At 35.1% G+C, this 21,788-nt stretch overlaps 1 protein-coding gene and 1 pseudogene across 4 annotated transcripts in view; one reads left to right on the top strand and one right to left on the bottom strand.

The window, feature by feature from the left end:
- C7H8orf34 (chromosome 7 C8orf34 homolog) overlaps positions 1–21,788 on the bottom strand; it is a 481,075-nt gene that overhangs the window by 282,514 nt on the left and 176,773 nt on the right. For 3 of the 4 annotated variants that reach the window (XM_023222402.1, XM_023222401.1, XM_023222400.2), the window contains exons 6-7: positions 15,388–15,560; positions 4,564–4,730 (exon numbers count right to left, since the gene is read on the bottom strand). In XM_023222402.1, coding sequence (XP_023078170.1) covers positions 4,564–4,730; positions 15,388–15,560 — 340 coding nt within the window. Of the gene's footprint in view, positions 1–4,546; positions 4,731–15,387; positions 15,561–21,788 lie in introns of those variants that run through there. The other variant, XM_023222404.2, reaches the window with a different exon arrangement.
- On the top strand, positions 11,463–11,865 carry LOC111549252 (annotated as a pseudogene).

Genomic DNA, 21,788 nt, shown 5'->3' with positions numbered 1-21,788 from the left:
AAAAAAAAAAAAAAAAAAAAAAAAAAAAAAAAAAAAGCTTTTTAACACGATAATATGATGAAAATGAATCATAAAGAAACCATTTTCTCAAGTCTGTGCTAGAATTATTTCATAACTTACGTGATTTTTCCTACTCTAAACAGTTCATTTTTCAAGTGCTCCTATAAAATATATCAGGAAGGAGGACATAAGAAAGTAATACAAACTGCACTAGCCAAACCAAGATTTCATCTCTTACAAAGAAAAACAAAAGGAAGAAAGAAAAGAAAAAGAAAGTCCTTAGATTTCTTCTGAATAATCTTTTTTATGAAGAGACTTCATTTTAAAGTGATAACTTTTCTGTTATCCTGTTTACTTCCAATGACCAATATTCAAAAGATCAAAAGAAACAAAAAGATAAAAAAGAGTTTCTATGTATAGTCCTTTGTGTTTTAGATTATTTTACATACTTTATTAAAATATAGGTACATGCATAAGTAGGTAGATTTTTCTTTAAACATTTAGTGCTCCCTCTCTCTCCTTTTTAAAGAAATTTTACATCACTGAATGACAGCATTCATTTCTCATTAGGCAAAAAGCATGTTCTTATTTTGCCAATGTGGGTGCATTCTTCTTTAAGAAGTCTCCAATTTAAAAAACGGAACAGAGAGTGAGTATTTACTTTATAAAGATTGATCAGAACGTAAGAAAAAAAGTGTCAAATGATCACTTTAATGTGTTAACTCCTTCTAGTAAATTGTTTTTATTTTACAAAATTTGGTAACATGTTGAGGTAATAGAAACTCAATGACTATATTCAGCAAAGAATCCCAGTATAATTATACTTGTTCTTGATTATTCATTTTAAAACAGATAAAATGTACTTGCAATCACCTTGTTGCAATGTAATTTTACTTTTGATTTTGGATTTTATATAATTACAGGCTAAGACCAAAAGGTATAAAACATAATTAATATTGTTTTCCTTTTTAGCATCTTTGGAATTTGATTTTTAGATACTTGCCTCATCATCAATTCTGAGAAAGTTTAATAAATTTTTAAAAAACTTTTACAAATTGTATGGGATAGTAATACCCCATATTAGAATGTATAAGAAAAGTAGTTGTATCTATCAAATAATATTGATGATATTTTTAAATGAATATCAATCATAAAGAGAATAATCAAAAACATGACTGAAACTCGCCTTTCAACAAGAGTAAGATGAAAATGCATCTAATTTAAGAAAAATGGGCACATGTTTCCAAGGTGAAATGTCTTTTAAACTAATGAAGTCCCTCAAATGTTCTCTGACAATTAATGTAGTAAAATATACAGGGATTTTTATAGATCTTTTCTTTTTCTTCTTTTTTTTTTTTTTTTTTTTTTTTGAGATAGGGTCTCCCTCTGTCACCCAGGCTGGACTACAGTGGCATGACCACAGCTCACTACAAACTCGACCTTCCAGACTCAGTCCAGTAGCTGGGACGATAGGTGCATGCCACCACACTCGACTAATATTAGTAATTTTTGTAGAGATGAACTTTCGTCATGTTTCCCAGGATGGTCTCAAATTCCTGGGCTCAAGCAATCCACCCAACTCAGCCTCCCAAAGTGTTGGTATTACAGGCTTAAGCCACTATGCCCAGCAATAAATCTCTCATTCTACCATTGTAACTTGTCATTCCATTTTTGAAAACTGTTTATTTTATTAATTTTAAAAAAAGTGAAGATTCTCTATAACATTTTATTCATAGTGGTCATTAATTGCCAGAACAATTACTAAAATATTTGTACTAAAATATTTGAAAATATCTTATATTTGAGCATGAGATGACTTGGCAGATATTTTATTCAATGTCTTCTATAATTACAGCACCAATTTCAGAGGTGCTTAAAATGATTATATCTTAAAAATTCACAAGTTTGTATGTTTTATTATCTGACAAGTGTTAATTCCATATTAAGCTACTTTTGCAATGTGAATTTATAAGGAGCATTTAAAGCAATCTTACAGAAAATATTTAATCTACTCAAAAATTACAGGTGTTGTACTATAATATTTTCATATGCCTAAAACATTTAGAAAAGACATCCACAAATATATAATTAAACAACTGTGATTAATTAAATACTAATCAGTATATATTAACAATGATAGCTTCCTTAATAAACAAAACAAGAGTCAATAGTTATTACTAACTTCTACTAGTTCAACTAAAAGGATTTTTTTCCCTTCAAATCAACCAATTTTATTGAGGAATAGTCCTTTTTTATATTAATGTCAACTAATAATTATACCTTTCACTTATTTATCACTTCACAAGGTTTACAGATTGCTTTCCATGCATAATAAATATTTTTCAGCCAGTTATATCTTGGTATAGATAACAAAGACAAGTTAAACATTTAAAAACACATAAGCTATAGCAAACTCATCTACAAAATGTTGCAAATTCAAAAAGATTTTAAATATCAGATGTCTCTATTGCATCTTACAATGATTCTACATAAACTCTATAAAAATTGATTTCATATAAATTTCCAAGAACTTGGCATATTTTTCTCAAATAGACACAATCACATGTGTTTCACTGGAATCAGTTTCAAAAACAGGAAATTGAATATGGTATTATTTTAGGGGAAAGCCCAGTGGACTTGTAACATTCCAAGCTACCAGGGATAATCTCATGACCTAGAGACCAACATTATTACACTGCTTGCCACCTGGGCTGAGATATGTGGAATTACATGGAGAAAGTCCAAACCTTCAACTATCTCTTATTATTAAACTTGCTGAGACCACAGGCTAAAATGTCTAAATAAAGAATTAATGAGGACTGGTTATGAATTGCTCATCATTAGATAGTCTCCAAGACTCAATCCGTGGTCTTCAGCTTGGGAGACTAGAACCTTCAGTCGGGCCGCTGAGATCTAGGGAGTACCAGCATGGAGTGAACACCTGCGTCTCCTGAAAGAAACCCTGGATCTCACTTGCCCCTTTCCTGCTACTGTCCAAAGCAGAGGAACCATTTACAGGCGTAGTTATGGAGCACAATCACAAAGCAGCCCACACCTATGTGAGCAAACCTACAAAGACCACACCCGCCTGCTGAGTTTACATCTATTTGCTTCTCAGGACTAGCCAGAGGAATGGGCTTCCCTAGGAAACATTCCTGGATCACCGTCCCTTACCTCTGCTTTAGCTGTTACCCCTATATACAACCATGTGCTTCATCCAGTTAGCGCAGGTAGTGACGTATTTACGTTTGTATCTTGAACATTACAATGTAAAATTCCTTCAAACACAGATGATAATGATTTTACTTTCATGTTCCCAGGCCCAAGCCAAGTGCTAGCATACAGTAAGTGCTCAGGAAATGTTTGGTGAATGACGCTACCACTGCCACATAGGGCACGTTTACCATGTTAATGATTTGGAGGAGAGGTAAAGACCCAATTGGAAGAGACCAACAGCACGTAATGAAAACGCCATGATACAGTCTCCTTAATGCCAGCATGAATGCAGTTTTTGCAGCATCAGAAAACATCTTTCAAACCTGTCACCATGGACTAAATAACACCTTTGTAGGCCTATGCAGGAAGACAATATATCATTTTTTATAATGATAGCATTTTACTGCCATAAACACTTAAAACCAAAGAATCTCATTTTTTAACAAAAACCTCAGAAAATGGCCTATATTTTTCTGAGATTCCATATTCTATATGTAAAATGTGTTTAAGGCTTTCAAATAATTATATTATTTATTCTGTTTCTAAATAAAACACAATAGCATATAGTTACAGAGTATTTAAAAATTATACTCTTTATTTTTAACAGAATAATTGATACCACTGACTTAAAAACTCACTGTTTTATATGTGGATCACTCTGAAATAACATTTCATTTTCTTCCTTCAGAAAAATGATGTTGCAAAGAGAAGTTCAGTTTAAAAATATATATGAAGAGATTTCTGATGATGCAAAAACATGTACATACTACATTAAAAATATAAAAAGATATCCTACATATACAAGATTAATAAGGTTTTCATGAAAGTAACAGACCTGAAGAAACTTTGAAATCTCCGCAAACTTTCCTGTCATTTATGGAAAACATAAAACACTAATTTACTATCGGCCCCTTTCAACTTTATTCTATTTTTCTAAAGCATCCTCAAAATAACAGGGGGACATTTTGGGGTGAGAGCTGAAATAACGTACTTTGGGTATATTTTAGAGACAATAGATGTAAACAAGGCAATTATTATCAGAGATTAAAGCAGACAGACTTGAATTTTGATCACAGGTGCACACAGAATAAAGCTTCATTACGTAGTCAGAAGGTAAAGTGCAGCATACACAAAGCACAAAATACAGTCTAATAAATATTCACATGCTTAGGGTGTTTCAATTTAGTTCTTACATGCAACTTTATGAGAGTCTAACGTAAATAAAATGTGTACTAAATGGTTTCTTTTCCCTAAGACAAGGCTATTCAAAACTAAAATCTCTTAATCACTACATATTTTTTACAATGCCAGAGAAGAAAATGAGAAATTATTAATTTTTAAAATTACCCAGCAATTCCATTGCATCATCTTCATTATCAATATCTTCTTCTGTTACAGATGGGGTAGGGCTGTGGATGGACTCAAAAGAATCTTGAGAGAGCATTGCGGCCAGGAGTTTCTTATGTTGCTGTTGTTGCTGTTTTAATCCTTTGTTCTTAGGCTCCATCTTTAAGCTGAAGAAATATTTAAATGTTAATTAGCTGTGATAAGTAAAGAAAATCTACAAATAAATTTCCATTTGGTTATTTTATTACACACATATGTGGACATGTTACTAAAGTTTTCCCCAAAGATAATGGAAATATCATCTTTCTTGGACACCCATGTGTGTCTCGCTAAGGCATTCCCAAGTGAGTATGGGGAAACTGAAATTCGGCTCACTTAAGAGGGCAGGTGCTAATTTACTCCTACCTATTGTTGCCATGTGGAAATTCAAGTCTACTCCATGAGTCTTCTGATTTTCAAAGAAGAGCTAGAAAGTCCAGATTATTAGTTGCTGATTTACAAAGCAAATGCATGTTAAGGAAAACACATTCAATGGGATAAATATTTTAAACTATTATATTAAGATGTTTTAAAATACTCAACTTTAAATTCTTTTGCATATGTGTATATAGTTGTCTCAACACCATTTGTTAAAAAGACTATTCTCTCCCTCATTGAATTGTCTTGCTTTTATTTATAGTGCTTTTGAGTCTATTTCTTTGTATAGTTTTATTAGTGACTGCTCTTCCTGTTACAATATGTATATGTATATTGTACCACATTCAGTAGACTGTTGTATTAGTGTCAACATTTACCACTTGGGGTGAAGTATAAATACCTTACTTCCATTTTGGACCCGTTAGTTTCCCTACTTTTAAATATTATTGAGTATCAGATAGTGTTATAATTTTTGTTTCAATAGTTAAATATCATTTCTAAAACTCGTGAGGATAGTCCATTGTATATACCCGTATTTCTGCTCTTTCTGTTTTCCTTTCTTCCTTCCTGAGGTTTTGAGGTAGATACTTTCTTGCCACTGAGGTAGATTCACTGTTACCACTCAGCTCTCCTAGCATCTTTAGTGGGGAAAGGGAGTCTCAGGTCTGGCAGGGAAGGAAAGCATGTCCCGTAACCGTTTATTGTCAGCGAGAATCGGCAATTCCCCCGGCCTATGTCTCTGGCTTCTCCTGGTGGTGTTGGTGTGGCTACTGTTCAATCAGGGGAAGAAATAACCTACATGGGCCACCTTCTCTTGCTACTTTGGGAGCAAGGAAATGCCCCTTATTCTGTCGAGTGGGGAACTGCAAGAAGCCCTGCTGCTAAGCTGTTCCTCTAGCCCTCAGGTGCCTAACCATTCCACCTTCCTCTTTACCCTTGTCACAGTTCTCTTTTGGTGCCTCTTGTTTATTTCAGGGTTTATATGAGTATGTAGTGAGGGACAGCAGAAAGTAATTAGTCTGCACCATCTTGTTCAAATGGAAGTGACACCACTTGTTAATTAGAAAGGGTAACTGATATCATTACACTGGAAAAATCTGGTGGACATCACCTGCACCAAGTGATCAAACTTAGCATCACCAATAATACTGGACAAATTGACATTACGTACTTCCTAATATGATATAATAAGAAAGTACATCCCATCAACTATGTAGAATTTTTTCCCAAAAATGTCTAATCTGAATTAATCAGAGAACAATCAGACAAATGCAGATTTGAGGAATTTTTTCAAGATAACTGGCCCATAGTCTTCAAGAATGTAAATGTCAGAAAAAGGAAACAAAAGGCAGAGGACTGTTGTAGATTATAGAAGACTAAAAAGACTTGACAACTGGATTCTACACATGATCCTTTATTAGATGCTAGATAAAAAAGAAATAAACAAGTATACAAAAATCCATGAAGGACTTTACTGGAAAAATTGAAGAAATCTGAAAATGGACTTTACATTAGATAACTTTACGGTGGGATTGGTTTGATGTGATGATTATATTATGGGCACATAAGAAAATAGCTTTATTCCTAAGAAATACATGCTGAAGAATAACAATTAACATTTTATAATTTATTTTTAGATGGTCCAGCAAAAAATAGAATATGATATATGATAGATATATAGATAATACGTCATAGATAAAATAAAGATGGTAAAATGTTGATCAGTGAATACAGGTGGAGGGTATGTGGATCTTGATATTACTACTTTTAAATGTTCTGTGGTTTGAAACTTTTAAAAGTAAAAAGGTGAGAGAAAAAATAAGAACAAATACATGAAAGCAATACATGTTAGCAATATTTATTTTAATTTTATCTTCCTTCCCAACTTAGGTTCCCAACAGAAATGGGATTGTTGCTAAGAGGTTGTAAAAACACATCCCTTTTTAAGTAATTTTTTAATTTGACTAACCCTCGATCTCATTCCAAATAATTAAAGAAAATTACGTTTACTCTTTAATAGTGGAGATAAAACATAAATATTCACTTGAAAATGGAAGGAAGTTTATTTAGCTCCAGTCTCTTGCCATGACATCTGTCCTCTGTATCAATGCATTATGTGTCTTCTAAACTTAGAACAATGTAACAATGTTAAAGTCTTCTTTGACCAACTTTATTCATTGAGAAGTAAACAAAACCAATCAAAACAAAATTTTAATTTGGATTTCTTAGCTGATAGATCTAACATGTTAAGCTGAATTAACACCTAAATTATTTTATCTTAATTAAATTCATTTAAAATAACAATATTCATGTATTATTTTAGCCCCATTTGCTTTTGATTACTAGAAGGGATATAGATATTGCTTTGAATGACAATTGAACATAGTTCATTTACAAGATTAATAATTTGGGGCAAGTTACTTTTCCTTTCTTTTCCTCAGTTTTGTTATCCATAATGCAGATTACTGTAGTACTTCCAATGTATTTAATAAAACAGTAGTTGGACTATTAAAAAGGGTTAATAAATGCAGAACAGTCCCTGGCAAATAGCTCTATTGATGTCTGTTTAATAAATCAATTAAATTTTCCTTCATAACTTTAAATTTTATATTGTAGACTTAACAAAAGTTAATAGAATATTATACTTTACATATATTTTATGTTTTCATGTAAAAAGACAGTTATGGCATTAAGGCAATTTTCCCCCTTAGGAGTTAAATAATAATTCACAAAGTGTAACTGTCTGAAGCAGATGTTATATGTACATTCTGACAAATGCTTCTGCTTGCTCTGTACCTAAATATATACATAGGATGGTTAGATATTAAATATTTTGTGCAAAATTAATATATGTTGTATCTTGAAATGTTATTTTATATGAATAAGCATAAATCAAATGTCTATTTATAAAACATAATATAATGATTTCTAAAAGGCCAACATATCACCAAAACATGCCTACTTACAGAAAAAGAGTATATCTATCCAAATATAAACTCAGAATTTTATTCCAGGTCCATACCTGTTTTTCTAGAATCCTTGGGGCTGGATGTGTCCTGTTGCATAAACTCTATATTATATAATACTTTCCAGAGGGTCTGTGGCCTTACCCTGTTATCAAATACATCAGTATTTCTCCATTATTATGTATTAGCATTCCCACTGACTGGGATAAATAATCTGCAGGGTTCAGATCAGGTTTCACTATAATGAATTATGAAAACAACTTTGGTTTTCAGAGCATTTTGAATTTCACTATTAGAGATAAGATTGTGAGGAAAATATTTGAATAAATAACTGAGAGATGAAATCTCAAACACTGCTGTTAGGTCAAATAAGATGGGGGCTGAGACTTGAGGTTGGAATTTCAGAAGGCAGAGGTCATTTGAATGACACTGGGTAACTTGGACAAGAGGTCATCCTGTGACATTGACAAGGTTGCTTTCAATAGGTGGTGGGAATAACATTCTATTTGGAAAAGATTGCAAAATGAGGGGTCAGTGCACACAAGTAAACTACTGTGAGGAGTTACTCTGTAAAGTGAATGAAAGACAGAGAAAAATAATAGCTGGGGCCAAGAAGGCTTCATTTTTTTGAGAGATGTTCCATTATACCTTCATGCTGAGGGGAATGATCTAGGAGAAAGGAATGGTGCAGGGAATGAAGAGAAGTGATGAGCTTACATGGGTGAGTTAGAGTAAGGATCTAGCGCGGAGTGGAGGAGGTTGCCCTAGGTGCAGCATGAGTGACTCACCCATAGCCATAGGGAAGAGCAGAAAACCTGAGCACAGATGAGCCAGGTGCACAGACAGTCTGCTGGAGAAGCTTATGGAGGTTTTCTTTATGACTGAAGCTATTTTCTCTTTGAAACAGGAAACAGAGTCATTAGTTAAGAATAAAGATGGGGGACAAGTATTGGAGATTGGGGGAGAGCAGGAAAAACGTGAAGTCATCATTGAGGAGAGTGAATATGTGAATGGCCTCTGCTGAGGCAGGTGCAGCTGCATCGCTGGGTAGCACTACTGTGCCCCTGGAGTTTGGTGGTCGTGAATTCAGTGACACTGGCCAGTGTGGCCGTGTGTCCTTCTCTAGCCTAGGTTGGTTCAGCCACAGAATAGGGAAACAATTAATTTAAACATGGTAGAGTTTTTCCAGGAGAGTAAAACAGGAAAAGAGGAGAAGAAGATTTGAGGGCATATCCAAGGGACCAATTATCAAGATGGGGCATAGATAAACCTGACTAAGGAGAAAAATTAAGAACAAGGTGGGTGAGAAACAATAAAACTTTGGCAGTCTCAGTGTTTTGGGGGTCCCAGTTAAAGCTGAGTGTCAGAGGCAATGAACCAGAAAGATGAGAGGTGCTAGTCAGAAAGTGAGATGCCTGATATTGATATCATGGATTTGCAGATAATGAGAAAGAGAAGGTCTAGGATATGACAGAGAGAGTGACGGGGGAGGTAGGGTGGAATTCAAGATACGTGGCAAAGAGTAGGCAAAGGAAGTGAGAGGCCAGGTTTGGGGAAGGATCACCGATGATATTGATGCTGACTTCACCAATGCAGCAAAGCTACTGGGGAGAGTTACAGGAGCTGGATGTTTGAATATTCAGAGAAAGGGGAATGACTGACAGTTAGCAAATTATTGCTAGAAGATGATGTGGGAAATTAACACACTGGGAAATTCAGAACAAGATGCAGAACTGGGGATTGTTTTAGGGAGGATACAGCAAGATCTGGAAGCAGCAGAGGATAAAGGATGACACCACCCTCTTCTCCAGCCCCACAGCCCGTGGATCCTACAACCATTAAGAAAAAACAGCAGCCTACTGCAGGGATGCAGGAGTGTTCATGCAGACAGTGTCGAGTGAGATTAGAACAAGAGGGGTTTTTCTAAGAGCACTTAGGGTTCTGAGGCCCCTCTTTCCCAGATTTGAACCTAAAGCTTAATAACAGGATTCTTAGAACAGCTTTCTGAAGAGAGACTGTAGAGCAAAGGATATAAATGCACAGAATTTGAAGCAAGGCAGCCTAGCTCAGTGACCTGATGGCTATCAATTTTGGGATGGGGATGTAGCCACTCTGGGACTTAGTTTTCTCATTTCTGAATAATAGTGTTTTCATAAGGATGAAATGAGTTAAGATATGCAAAGCACATAGAGCAGTCTCTAAGTGGTAATTAATATCATTATGTGTTCAGAGAACACAAGGTGGTGGGGGGCATCCTGGATATGTGAACACCTCCTCTTGAGCAGTAATATCTCACATCGAGAGAAAGGGAACAAAAAGAGGCCTGATGAGAAAGACTAGCAGTTAATATTTCAATTTGGTGTTCATATACTCAAGGAATCCATTTGCTTTGGTTTAAAAGAGTGATTTCTAAACAGGATCAAATGGAAAGGAACAGTTTAAAGAGGTCACCCCACAGACCCTCCCCCATGGGCCTGCCTGAGCAGGTGGAGCCTCCTGAGCCTTCATTCTGACCACTGGCCCTCCTCCTCCTGACCCGTCTCCCTCATGGGCCTGAGCTTGTTCCATTTAGTTTCACACTTTCCTTCTGAGCATAGGCTGGTAAACATTAGTTTGATCTGATTCCATGCATTCTTTTTAGTGAAACATTGGATGATTTCTTGGACTACCTCCTAAGCTTGTTGAGTTCACCCTCACAGTCTTGTAGGCTGAACCTGTGTCCTTTTTTTGACTCCAGTCGTTAGTTAAAGGGAGCTCTTCACACTAAACCCTTGGAAATTGCAGAGATCATGTAAAGTTTCACACTCAATTGTTGCATATAGATTTTTATGCACAAGAACTATTTTTAAGCAGATCTAAATATGATGGTTTTAGAATCAGTTTAGCAGACACTTAAGTGCTTGTCATATACCTAGCATTGTGTGAACTGAGCAGAAATAAAACTTTTTAAAAATTATTCTCCTCCACTTTTAAGCAATTCCTTTGAGTCTAGGATATTTTGTCATGTCGGTCTTATCCAGTATCTAGCACATTACCTGGTATTAACAAAAGCAAATGAATACTAAATAAATAAAAAGAAAAATTTGAACCTGTCAAAATGACTTCAACAATGATTTGAAATTAAATATATGCTCTTTTGGCTTTAAAAAGAAAGTTGTCTTGGCCAGGCATGGTGGTTCATACCTGTAATTCCAGCACTCTGGGAGGCCAAGATGGGTGGATTGTTTGAACCCAGGGATACAAGACCTGCCTGTGCATCATAGTGAAACCCCATCTCTACAAAAAATTTAAAAGAAATTAGCCGGGCGTGGTGGGGGAGCACCTGTAGTCCCAGCTTTAATTTATGAGCTTTAATGGAAAGCCCAGGAGGCTAAGGTGGGAGGCTCGCTTTAACTGGGAGGTGGAGGTTGCAGTGGGCCAAGATAACACCATTGCACTCCAGCATGGGTGACAAAGTGAGACTCTGTCTCAAAAAAAAAAAAGATAGAAATTTGTCTCTTTCTGCTGCCATCTTCCCGTGCTGCCACAATGGCGCACATGAATGTCCTGGCTGATACTCTCAGGAGCATCCACAATGCTAAAAAGAGAAACAAACACCAGGTTCTTATCAAGCCATGCTCCAAGTCATCGTCCGGTTTCTCCCTGTGATGATGACGTATGGTTCCACAGGTGAATCTGAAATCATTGATGATCACAGAGCTGGGAAGATTGTTGTGAACCTCACAGGCAGGCTAAACAAGTGTGGAGTCATCAGCCCCAGGTTTCATGTGCAACTCAAAGATCTAGAAAAATGGCAACATAATCTGCTCCCATCTGACCAGTTTGGTTTCTTGTACTGACAACCTCAGCTGGCATTGTGGACCACAAAGAAGCAAGACGAAAACACACAGGAGGGAAAATCCTGGGATTCTTTTTCTAGGGATGTAATACATACTTACAAATAAAATGCTTCAAGGGGAAACAGAAAAGAAATCTGTTTTGGATTGAAACTGTACGAAAAAAGAAATTAAGAAACTTATAAGTTATGAGGTATAATTTTTGTGTGTTTTAGATATTTTCAAGACTTCTGTTCTTTGGTTTCTTTGGCAGATTACATATAAATCAATTAAAATTATTTATGCTTAAAATTTGCATGTTAGATTATTTCTAAATTACTAAATTTGATTTGTTTTCCATCATACCTATCACTACTTGAATTTATGGCATATATCTGTATATTCACTTGTTTACTACTAGTCTCCTTCTGCCAACAGAAAAAAATTCTAAGAGGAAGGGGACCATTTTCAGGCTTTATTCACAGATATGTTAGAAGCAATTATGAGCTTTAATGGAAAGAAAACTTCTTAATGGGCAGTGAATTTAGCTTTTATTTTAATATGTCATACATATTTCTAAATTATAAATTTTTCTCTTTATTTTATGACATATTTTCAATCTAATAACAGTTTTCACTTAAGAAATAAAGCTAATTCACCAGATCTACAGTATTTATGGATATTATTTTTGTTTTAATAAGGTGGTTCAGCTGCAGAGGAACTTCATTAGGCTTCAAGGCTGGATGAGCCTATTTGTAAATTCACATTACAATTTAACAAGCAATTTTAGAAAATCCATTACTCAGCTATTGCAAAGTTTAATTAAGATGGCTTAAAATAAGATTATATAGACTTATGAAACTCAATTTTTGTTTAAACTTATATTATAAATGTGGGATTATTTTTTCTATGTTTTCCCACTAAATAGTTAGGCAAGCCATAGCAATTGATATCAATTGGTAGGATTTGACAATCACAGAAAGCCTTCAATCATTTCCCAACACATTCACCTCTCCGGTGAATTTCTCTCACTTTTCTTGCTCAAATGCTTTAATTTCTTTCTTAAGCACTCTTAATTCTGAACTGCTTTGAGAATCTAAGAAAGATGTGGCAGGACTCCATGTTAGTATCTCTTGTCTTATTCTACTAGTTTCCCTTTATCACCCTCACAATTTCTTTTCTAATCAGCATTAACGCTTCAGGTGTCATTTGTATCAAGCTATTTGTAATGTACGTCTTGACCTCTTCATACAATGTCATGTTTGGGGGACCTACAGGAAGAAGTTCACATACAGTACATCATTAAAAAAAGGGGGTAAGCTTCTACCCATAAGGCTCTCAAGGTTTATTATGCCATTTATTTAATTCCTTCTAATCTAACGGTGAAATTCTAGCCTATCATGTATCTATTATTCTGCAGGAAAAGGAAAGCTGGCTATGTAAAAAGATGGAGCATTGCAGTAGCCATTTGAGTAAGACTTAATACACAATAGAGAAAAATTGAGATAGGAAAGGCTGCAAGAAATAAAGATAAGACTATAAACAGTTCTTCTTGTCAATAAGCTTTATTTAGCAGATGCCTAGCATCAGCCTGTGCCTTTGTCACTCATGTAACTGATATTAAACGACAACAAAAATATGCCAGCCCCAGTGGAGAGTGTGGGGTGAAAAATGGATGGAGTCATGCTTGAAAATTAAGCTTTCTCTTTCAGGAGTCTAGGATATGATGTTGTCAGTTGGTCATTAAAGTATAGTACAGGTTCATTTCTATTTAAGTGTAAAAGCTAATACTATAGTTACAGACTCTGGAGTCATTAAAACATTTTCTCCAACCCTTTCTGCTTGATCCAAATCAAATCTAATGCTGTGTGAGTTGCTGGTATAAATTCAAAAATCCTGTTTTGTATTAGAAGATGGAGAAAATATAGTTTCTAGCCCATAGTTTACTGCTGTTCTTGAAATTTAATTCAGATATGCATGTATTCTTTCTAGTCTAATGGGGGCACCTGGGCAGAATTTCACCAGCTCTTTCCTGTCATAGTGTAATACCTCAATTTATAATTTAAAGACAGAAAAATAAAGAAAAAAATTAAGACAAACATTTAAGAGACATGTTCATGGACTGAGTTTTCTAGGTAAGGGAGTCCACTAGGATTAGAGAAAAGGTTCTCCCTTATTGAGTATTCAAGCAGGAATAAGAGCTCACTGAAGCTAGGAAGAAAATAGAAGCACTAACACTTGCGATAAATAGTTCTGATTATTATTATGACTAAATGAAAGTAAAATGAAAGTTGACATTTCTCAATTTTACATTTAAGAACTAAAGATTTACCAATGAATAAAGATAAAGGTCTAGTAGGTTTTATAAGCCTGGTATTAAAAAAATTACTCTCATTGACAGATGAAATTGATCTGGCATTTCACAAAGAAGGTAAATGGATCTTTATAAATGGTTTTCTTCTCCTCTTACAAGATACTTCAACTATTTAAATAATTTAAAAGTTATTTCTCATGGAAATAGAATCAATTTTCTATAGGCCTGAAGCACATTAATGAGTATTCTGAATTTCCTTCCCTCCAGCCAAGTGATAAGTCACTGCAAAGAACCCCTGAAAGCTATTACATTGTAGAAAATACAATTTTCTCCTTGACAAAGAATAGTTACTGGTTGCTGCTAAATTTAACATAGAAAATACCAAGTTACTGTGGCTATGCTATGCATAGGAAAAACTCTTCTGTGATGGGCAGCTGGTAACACTCACAGAAAGCTTAAGCTCCTGTCCCATTTCCATTCATGAGTATTTGTTTTCGCAGTCTTGTCTAAGCCATGCCTCCCATGACATTTTTCACCCCAGATACTTTGCAGAAGTTTTCATTTTTGTTTTGAGTTTTACTCATTGCAACTGGTATTACAAAAAAAAAAAAAAATTACTCTGAATATAGTTTTTCCAATAAATAAGATCTGGACATTTCAACATTAATTCACTATTACCAGAACATGGGCACTTAAGGTAAACCTCCTGCCACCATTTTGAGCATCAGGGGTCTGAGTAAAATGAAAGTATAGACTTTCACATTTACAAATAATGGTAGTTTCAAAAATTATACAAAGAAAATAGTAATAAATATATTCAATCATAGTTATCAACTCTAAACTTAAATGGTTCTAAGGTTTCTCTCTCTTTATGGTCAATATTAACTTTGCCTCCTATGGTCTATTATACATTTAATACTTTTATTATCCCTGATGATGAACAATATCTTTCTGGTACATCAGAAGTCCCCCCTCTCCAATTCTTAACAGCCAGCCACTCTCTGTTCAATATTATAGTAGGTCTTGACTGGCAGCATATCCTTGAAATTATTTCTCTATTTGGTTTCAGTAGCAAAGACATGGTGGTCTAGATTTGAAGAAAAAAAAATCAACACCAAAACCCCAAAGCAGGTCTGAAACCCTCATTTTAAGAGACAGCAATTGATGTTTGTATCGTACGTATAGACTCACATAATTTTGATAAAAAATTACTAAAAGGGATTTCACAAAAACCATGAACTTGGGTTTATTTTCCCTTTACCTTTTAATGACTAGTAATATAGAATCTCAGCAGACAGCTAGCTCATCTCACCTTCCTGCAGGGCTAGAGCCACTATCTTCACTTTCCCATTGGTCATTTTTGCTTCTTGGAATTGGAGGCTGTAGCATTTCAGCAGCTAGGGGATCAGCATCATTTTCTTCTCTACCAATCCATTCTCCAATCACACGGGGCCTCAGAATAGAAGAATTAAATGCCACTGTTTCCTGAAGAGAAGAAAAGAATATGCTGTCTTAGATGACTTTTTTCTTATTAACAGGACAATAGGGAAATAAAGTTGCCTAGAGATTTGACTGTCAAATGCTTTTTGTCTTTCTGAATTGAAATAAAACTTCAGTTTCCTCCAACTCTACTAGATAGCTTGTTCTATGTGATTTATGCTAATTCCTAAGGTCACTGTGATAAAGGACCCAGGAGTGAAATATTTGCTTTGAATTTGGAAGGCTGCATGTGTGCTCTCAGGAAAGAGGTGTGGGATGAGCATTCAAGGCAGAAGGAAGAGTGTGTTGTAAACAGGGCGGCCCACATAGAGAGAGAGCTTGGTGTCACTGCTGGGAAATAGTAAATAATGGCCCAGGTGGAAACTGGGTTGGGGTCAGGGGATAGGGACAAGAATAGATAGGGCTCGAAGGCCATATTGCCTCCAATTGCAAAGCATTTTAGACATTTCGGGATCCAGTAGAAATTCGAAACAGGGCAATATCAATGGCAGATATGTTATACTAATTCAACAAATGTTAGTAATCTGTTTTCATAGACTCAGATACGATACAGCTATTAAAATGCTACTGTAGCAGAATACAGAATACATGTAATTGCTAGGGATTTTTTGTTACGTGAAAAAAGGACAAGTTAAAAAGCAATACTCATAGTATAATCTAGTTTTTGTTTAAAAAATTCATATGAGTGTATATCTGTTTCTTGTTCACTAATTCATTCATTTCTTCATTCTCTAACATTTATTAAGACTTGCTACAGGCAAAGAACTGCTTGATATGCTGAGGAAAACAATAGTGAATAAGATCAAAATTTAATAGTGCCTTTATCTGAATGAAGAAACTACAGGTAATTTTAGTTTCTTCTTTTTGCACTGCAATATCATTTCTAAATTCTACAGTAAATATGAGAAAATATATTTTTAATGCCTCTTCAGCTGAAAAATATAGGCCTTGCTTAAATATGTTTAGTGATAAATTTTACTATTACAATAGTCTTGAACAGTTCTTTAAAAATTCAGATGGTGGGCTGGGCGCGGTGGCTCAGGCCTGTAATCCCAGCACTTTGGGAGGCCGAGGCAGGCAGATCATGAAGTCAGGAGATGGAGACCATCCTGGCTAACACGGTGAAACCCCATGTCTACTAAAAATACAAAAAAAAAAAAAAAAATGAGCCGGGCGTGGTGGCAGGTGCCTGTAGTCTTAGCTCCTCGGGAGGCTGAGGCAGGAGAATGATGTGAACCCTGGAGGCGGGGCTTGCAGTGAGCCGAGATTACGCCCCTGCACTCCAGCCTGGGCAACAGAGCAAGACTCTATCTTAAAAATAAAAATAAAATAAAAAAATTTAAAAAACATTAAAAATTCAGATGGTGTTCTGAGTCTTCAGACTTCACAACATATTCTACATTTCAGTACAGAATATAATGCAATATAATCGTACAATAATACAATATAATATATAATCAGCATACAAATATAATACCAAAAGCAACACATGAAATACGATTTAGGACATATTTGATGAACATTTCTCCAAGTAATAGCAAGTGACGGAAAAGAACTAGATATCTTAATTTTAATCCAACCTACATGAAAATATAGCAGATACATTTTAGAACCTGTGTTTGTAAAACTTAGCAGGTAATCTGAACTCTTTCTATACTTACATTCCCCACATCAGAAAATTAAAGCACTACAATGGATTTCAGCTGTAAAATAATGCAATCAAATGAATGTTTTCAAAAAATCAGAAGGGCATATGCATCTGCCACAATTTAATATTATTTTAAGAATAGAAATTAAAATTAACAATACTGTTCAATTTTAAATCTATATTTACTTTTAAAAGCAGATGCTTGTGAAGACATGTTTTTGAATTTAAAAATCTATAAACAGATTTATAACTTCAGAATACTTTTCCATCTGTGAGACTTTACAATGTTACTTATTCCTTGAATTTCATTTTCTCCAATTATAAAATGGGGATGATAAGAATTATAAAGCCTATTGTATCAAATGAATTAGTAAATATCACAGTTAAACCATACAATTCTTCCCCCCTTACACCCCAGTGAAGGACCATTTTTTAAAATTTGTTTTGCTTTAATTTTCAAACACTCAGGACCAATATTTTCATAAAAAAACATGAAAACCAATAATCATAAACAACAATCTTTACAAAACAAAGTCATATAAAACATAAGCCAAGGGTTTTAAATTAGTTTTTATTCAACAAATATCGTATTGCTACAAAATTCACCAAATACTCACTCTCAATTTCTATACTTCTTTTATTGGAGAATAGCAAAAGCAATTTAACAGGCTCTGCGTTGTGGGCTTTTAAAATAGAATTGCTGTGTGTCACTGTGTATTGAATGTTGTGTGTGGACGTATTCTCAGTGAGCTGAGGTCTCTGAGAAAAAAACTATTATATATACACACATATTTGTGTATTTGTGATTTAATTTTCATAACTTTTCAAAAGTAATACAGGTGTGTTCTGCATCTCCTGACTGACCAGAAAGTACAGTTGCGTGATATAAGTGCCCAAGTTTGTGTTTATGTTTAAAATTAAGTCAGCAATGAGCACTATTACTTTAAATGTCAAGGTCTCATACAAAAAGACCAAAGAAAGCTAAAGAATCCGATACTTCGAACAGTCACTTATATTAACTGGGAAAGCTAAGCCTTAGATCTGCATCTTTTAATTCTTACTTTATTTTTTTTTTCTTTTTTTTTTTTTTTTTGAGACGGAGTCTCGCTCTGTCACCCAGGCTGGAGTGCAGTGGCCGGATCTCAGCTCACTGCAAGCTCCGCCTCCCGGGTTCCCGCCATTCTCCTGCCTCAGCCTCCCGAGTAGCTGGGACTACAGGCGCCCGCCACCTTGCCCGGCTAGTTTTTTGTATTTTTTAGTAGAGACGGGGTTTCACCGTGTTAGCCAGGATGGTCTCGATCTCCTGACCTCGTGATCCGCCCGTCTCGGCCTCCCAAAGTGCTGGGATTACAGGCTTGAGCCACCGCGCCCGGCCTCTAATTCTTACTTTAATATGCTTGATCATAGTTTTACAATAAATGTATACCAGAAATGACTCAATTTTTTTCATTTTGAAGCACATTTTATCATCATACAATGTACTAGAAAAGAACAAAACCAGACCCTTGATTGCCACTGTTCTTTAAATCACCATTTATGCAACATATTCCCCTGTATCTACCACTTTTTTTTGCATGCTTACAATTTTTTTTTTTTTTTTTAGATGGAGTCTTGCTCTGTTGTCGGCTGGAGTGCAGTGGTGCGATCTTGGCTCACTGCAACCTCTGCCTCCAGGATTCAAGTGATTCCCTTGCCTCAGCCTCCCAAATAGCTGAGACTACAGGTGTGCACCACCATGCCCAGCTAATTTTTGTATTTTTAGTAGAGATGGGCTTTCACCATGTTGGCCAGGATGGTCTCGATCTCTTGACCTTGTGATCCACCCACCTTGGCCTCCCAAAGTACTGGGATTACTTTCGTGAACCACTGCGCCCGGCCACAAATTTTAATGCTAAATCAAAAACCAACAACAGAATGTTCATAAAAGCTACCTTGGACAGTTGGAGTTTGGAGAGTTGGCATCTTTTTCTGGCTTGATATACTAGAGGTCGTCTGCTATTTAAGGCCCTAAAGGGAGGGTCAGGGGAAGCACATTGAATGTATTTAGTCTATGATCCATATTCTAAAGGTTTTTCATTGCTATTCTGTTTATTTTGAGGGAAAAGATACAAACATGTAAAGTACAAAATAAGATTATATACAAATGTATATATATATATAAATGGCCCCACATGTGTGTTTTGTAATTAAATATACTAGTTCAGAGAAGATGAAGCTGAAGCTCAACATGGACCGGATTCAGCAGTAGTAGTCTCACTGAGGGACATGACCAAACTTCAGTATAAATTGTGCTTTCTTCCTTTTTAAAATTTTGGATTCAGGAGGTGTACATGTAGGGTGGTTTCATGGGTATATTGGGTGATGCTGAGGTTTGGGACACAGATAAACCATAAAATTCTGTGTATGAGCCAGATACAATTATTTAAGAGTGTGGACTGTATTCAAATCATTTCTATATATTTGATGTATCACTGTGGAACGGACAAATTGAGTAAGAATAGATACATGGTAGTCAATAAGGGCAGAGTAACAGAACAGGGAATTGACAGTGCAGTTTTTATCCTATAAAGTTTCATTTTAAAGATATTATATTTAAAAGGTTGAATAATTAATTCAGTGTTATTAATATCATTTACATACGGGTCAGAATTGGGCTTGGAGATTTGTTTAACTATAGGCTCAAAGTAGATGGGACTTGAAACACAGAAATGAACAAAGAAATTGATCACTGGAACAACAGAAATAGATGAGTTTAGGCACTGGAAGCCAAAGACTGAAAAAGGTTTTAGAGTTGGGTATGATCAGAAAGTTGAGAGCAGTACAGAATCAGAACTAACTCCTTGGTTGCTTACTAGGAAATCAAATGCAATGGTAGATGTATCGCTATTGAAAAGTAGAGCACAGAGAGAGAATAAACGGTGTGATATTCAGGATGTTTAACTCCACCTGGCGTAGAAATTTAGTAGGAAATAGCTGACAAGCAAAGCAATAACAAGAGCTGCAAACAAGAGTCAGAGGAATTAGGAAGTGAATATTTTACAGGTGAAAAATGGGGCTCTACTATTTTTATTTTTCTAAATTCACAAAGCTCTTTATATTCCTCTGATTCTGGTGTTGATGAAAAAATGGTAGCAAAGAGCACTTTCTCCTTTTAAAAATATATATATATTTGAAAAAATTTGAATATAGCCTTTTTACACATAGCAGATCAAAGTAGTAGAATTTTGGTTATATTATTTATATTTGCCTAAGCTAAGTAAACATCCTTCCATAGATCTTTATGAAAGGGTTTTAGTGAAGAGAGCAGTTCTAAACACTTCATATAACACATCACAGACAGCAATCCATGGCAAAAGTAATTTAAAAATGCAAATGAATTAAAAATCATTTGAAAATATTTTAAATACACGGGTAAAAAACATTTAAAATTTCAGAGATAAACTTTTAAAATCCTTATTATTATTTAGTAATGTAAAAATACATGTTCCTTTGCCCTTTCAAGTGTAGAGGTCCCTATGTTTTGAGGTTCTTAAGCAAGTCAGCATAACTTTAATAAGAAAAGCAGGCAGGGCGTGGATTATAGGTAGATTACACACCTGTAATCCTAGCACTTTGGAAGGCCCAGGCAGGTGGATCACTTGAGGTCAGGAGTTTGAGACCAGACTGACCAACACTGTGAAATCCCATCTCTACTAAAAATAAAAAAAATTAGATGGGCGTGTTGGCACACGCCTATAATCTCAGCTACTCAGGAGGCTGACGCAAGAGTATCACTTGAACCTGGGAGGAGGAGGTTGCAATGAGCTAAGATCATACCACTGCACTCCAGCCTGGGTGACAGAGCGAGACTCCATCTCAAATAAATAAATAAATAAATAAATAAATGGCATTCCCAGTCAAAAATTCTTTCAAAGCTTACAAATTTCTGCAGTATGGCTTATCAGCAAGAAGCTCACCTATCCAGGAAGTAGTTACCTTGTCCTAGGCTCTCTTTCCAAGAAGTCTGCTTTCAGTGGTTAATCCAAGAGTTCAACTACTATGACCACTGGTTCTCAGCACACTTGATTATACTCCAAGTTATCTGACTCTATTTCCTCTTGTTAATAAAACTGGATGTTTATGGAAGGCTGAGATCATGTCTTAAACTCCTTTGCTCTCCTCATAATAAATAGCATAATTCTGATTTCATGAAAATAAACATGAAAAGATGTGTTGAATGAATTTTTAAAATCCTCAAGAATGAAAAACAGGGCATATGCAGTGAACTACGAAGTATCTCTACATCTAACTAAAACCATGTAAATGATTCCCAGACAACACTGATTAATGTACTTTTTAAGCCATATCAGAAGAATGTCTATAAGATGGTCATTTTTTAATGAAATATTTCTTATAAACTCTTCAGGTTTGGATAAATTATTTTGATCCTGCTATTTCAAAAATGGAAGTTTTGGAACACAATTCTGTTACACAAATACATTAGATGTTTAGAATAGATAATAAACATCCTTAAAATAATATACACATTGAATTCAAGTTAGGGATTAAAGATGGTAATGTAAGCA

This window comes from Piliocolobus tephrosceles, chromosome 7 (assembly GCF_002776525.5).
Source record: "Piliocolobus tephrosceles isolate RC106 chromosome 7, ASM277652v3, whole genome shotgun sequence".
Classification (NCBI taxonomy): domain Eukaryota; kingdom Metazoa; phylum Chordata; class Mammalia; order Primates; family Cercopithecidae; genus Piliocolobus; species Piliocolobus tephrosceles.
The sequence above is the reverse complement of the archived record's forward strand: the minus strand, read 5'-3'. Positions and strand labels throughout refer to the sequence as shown.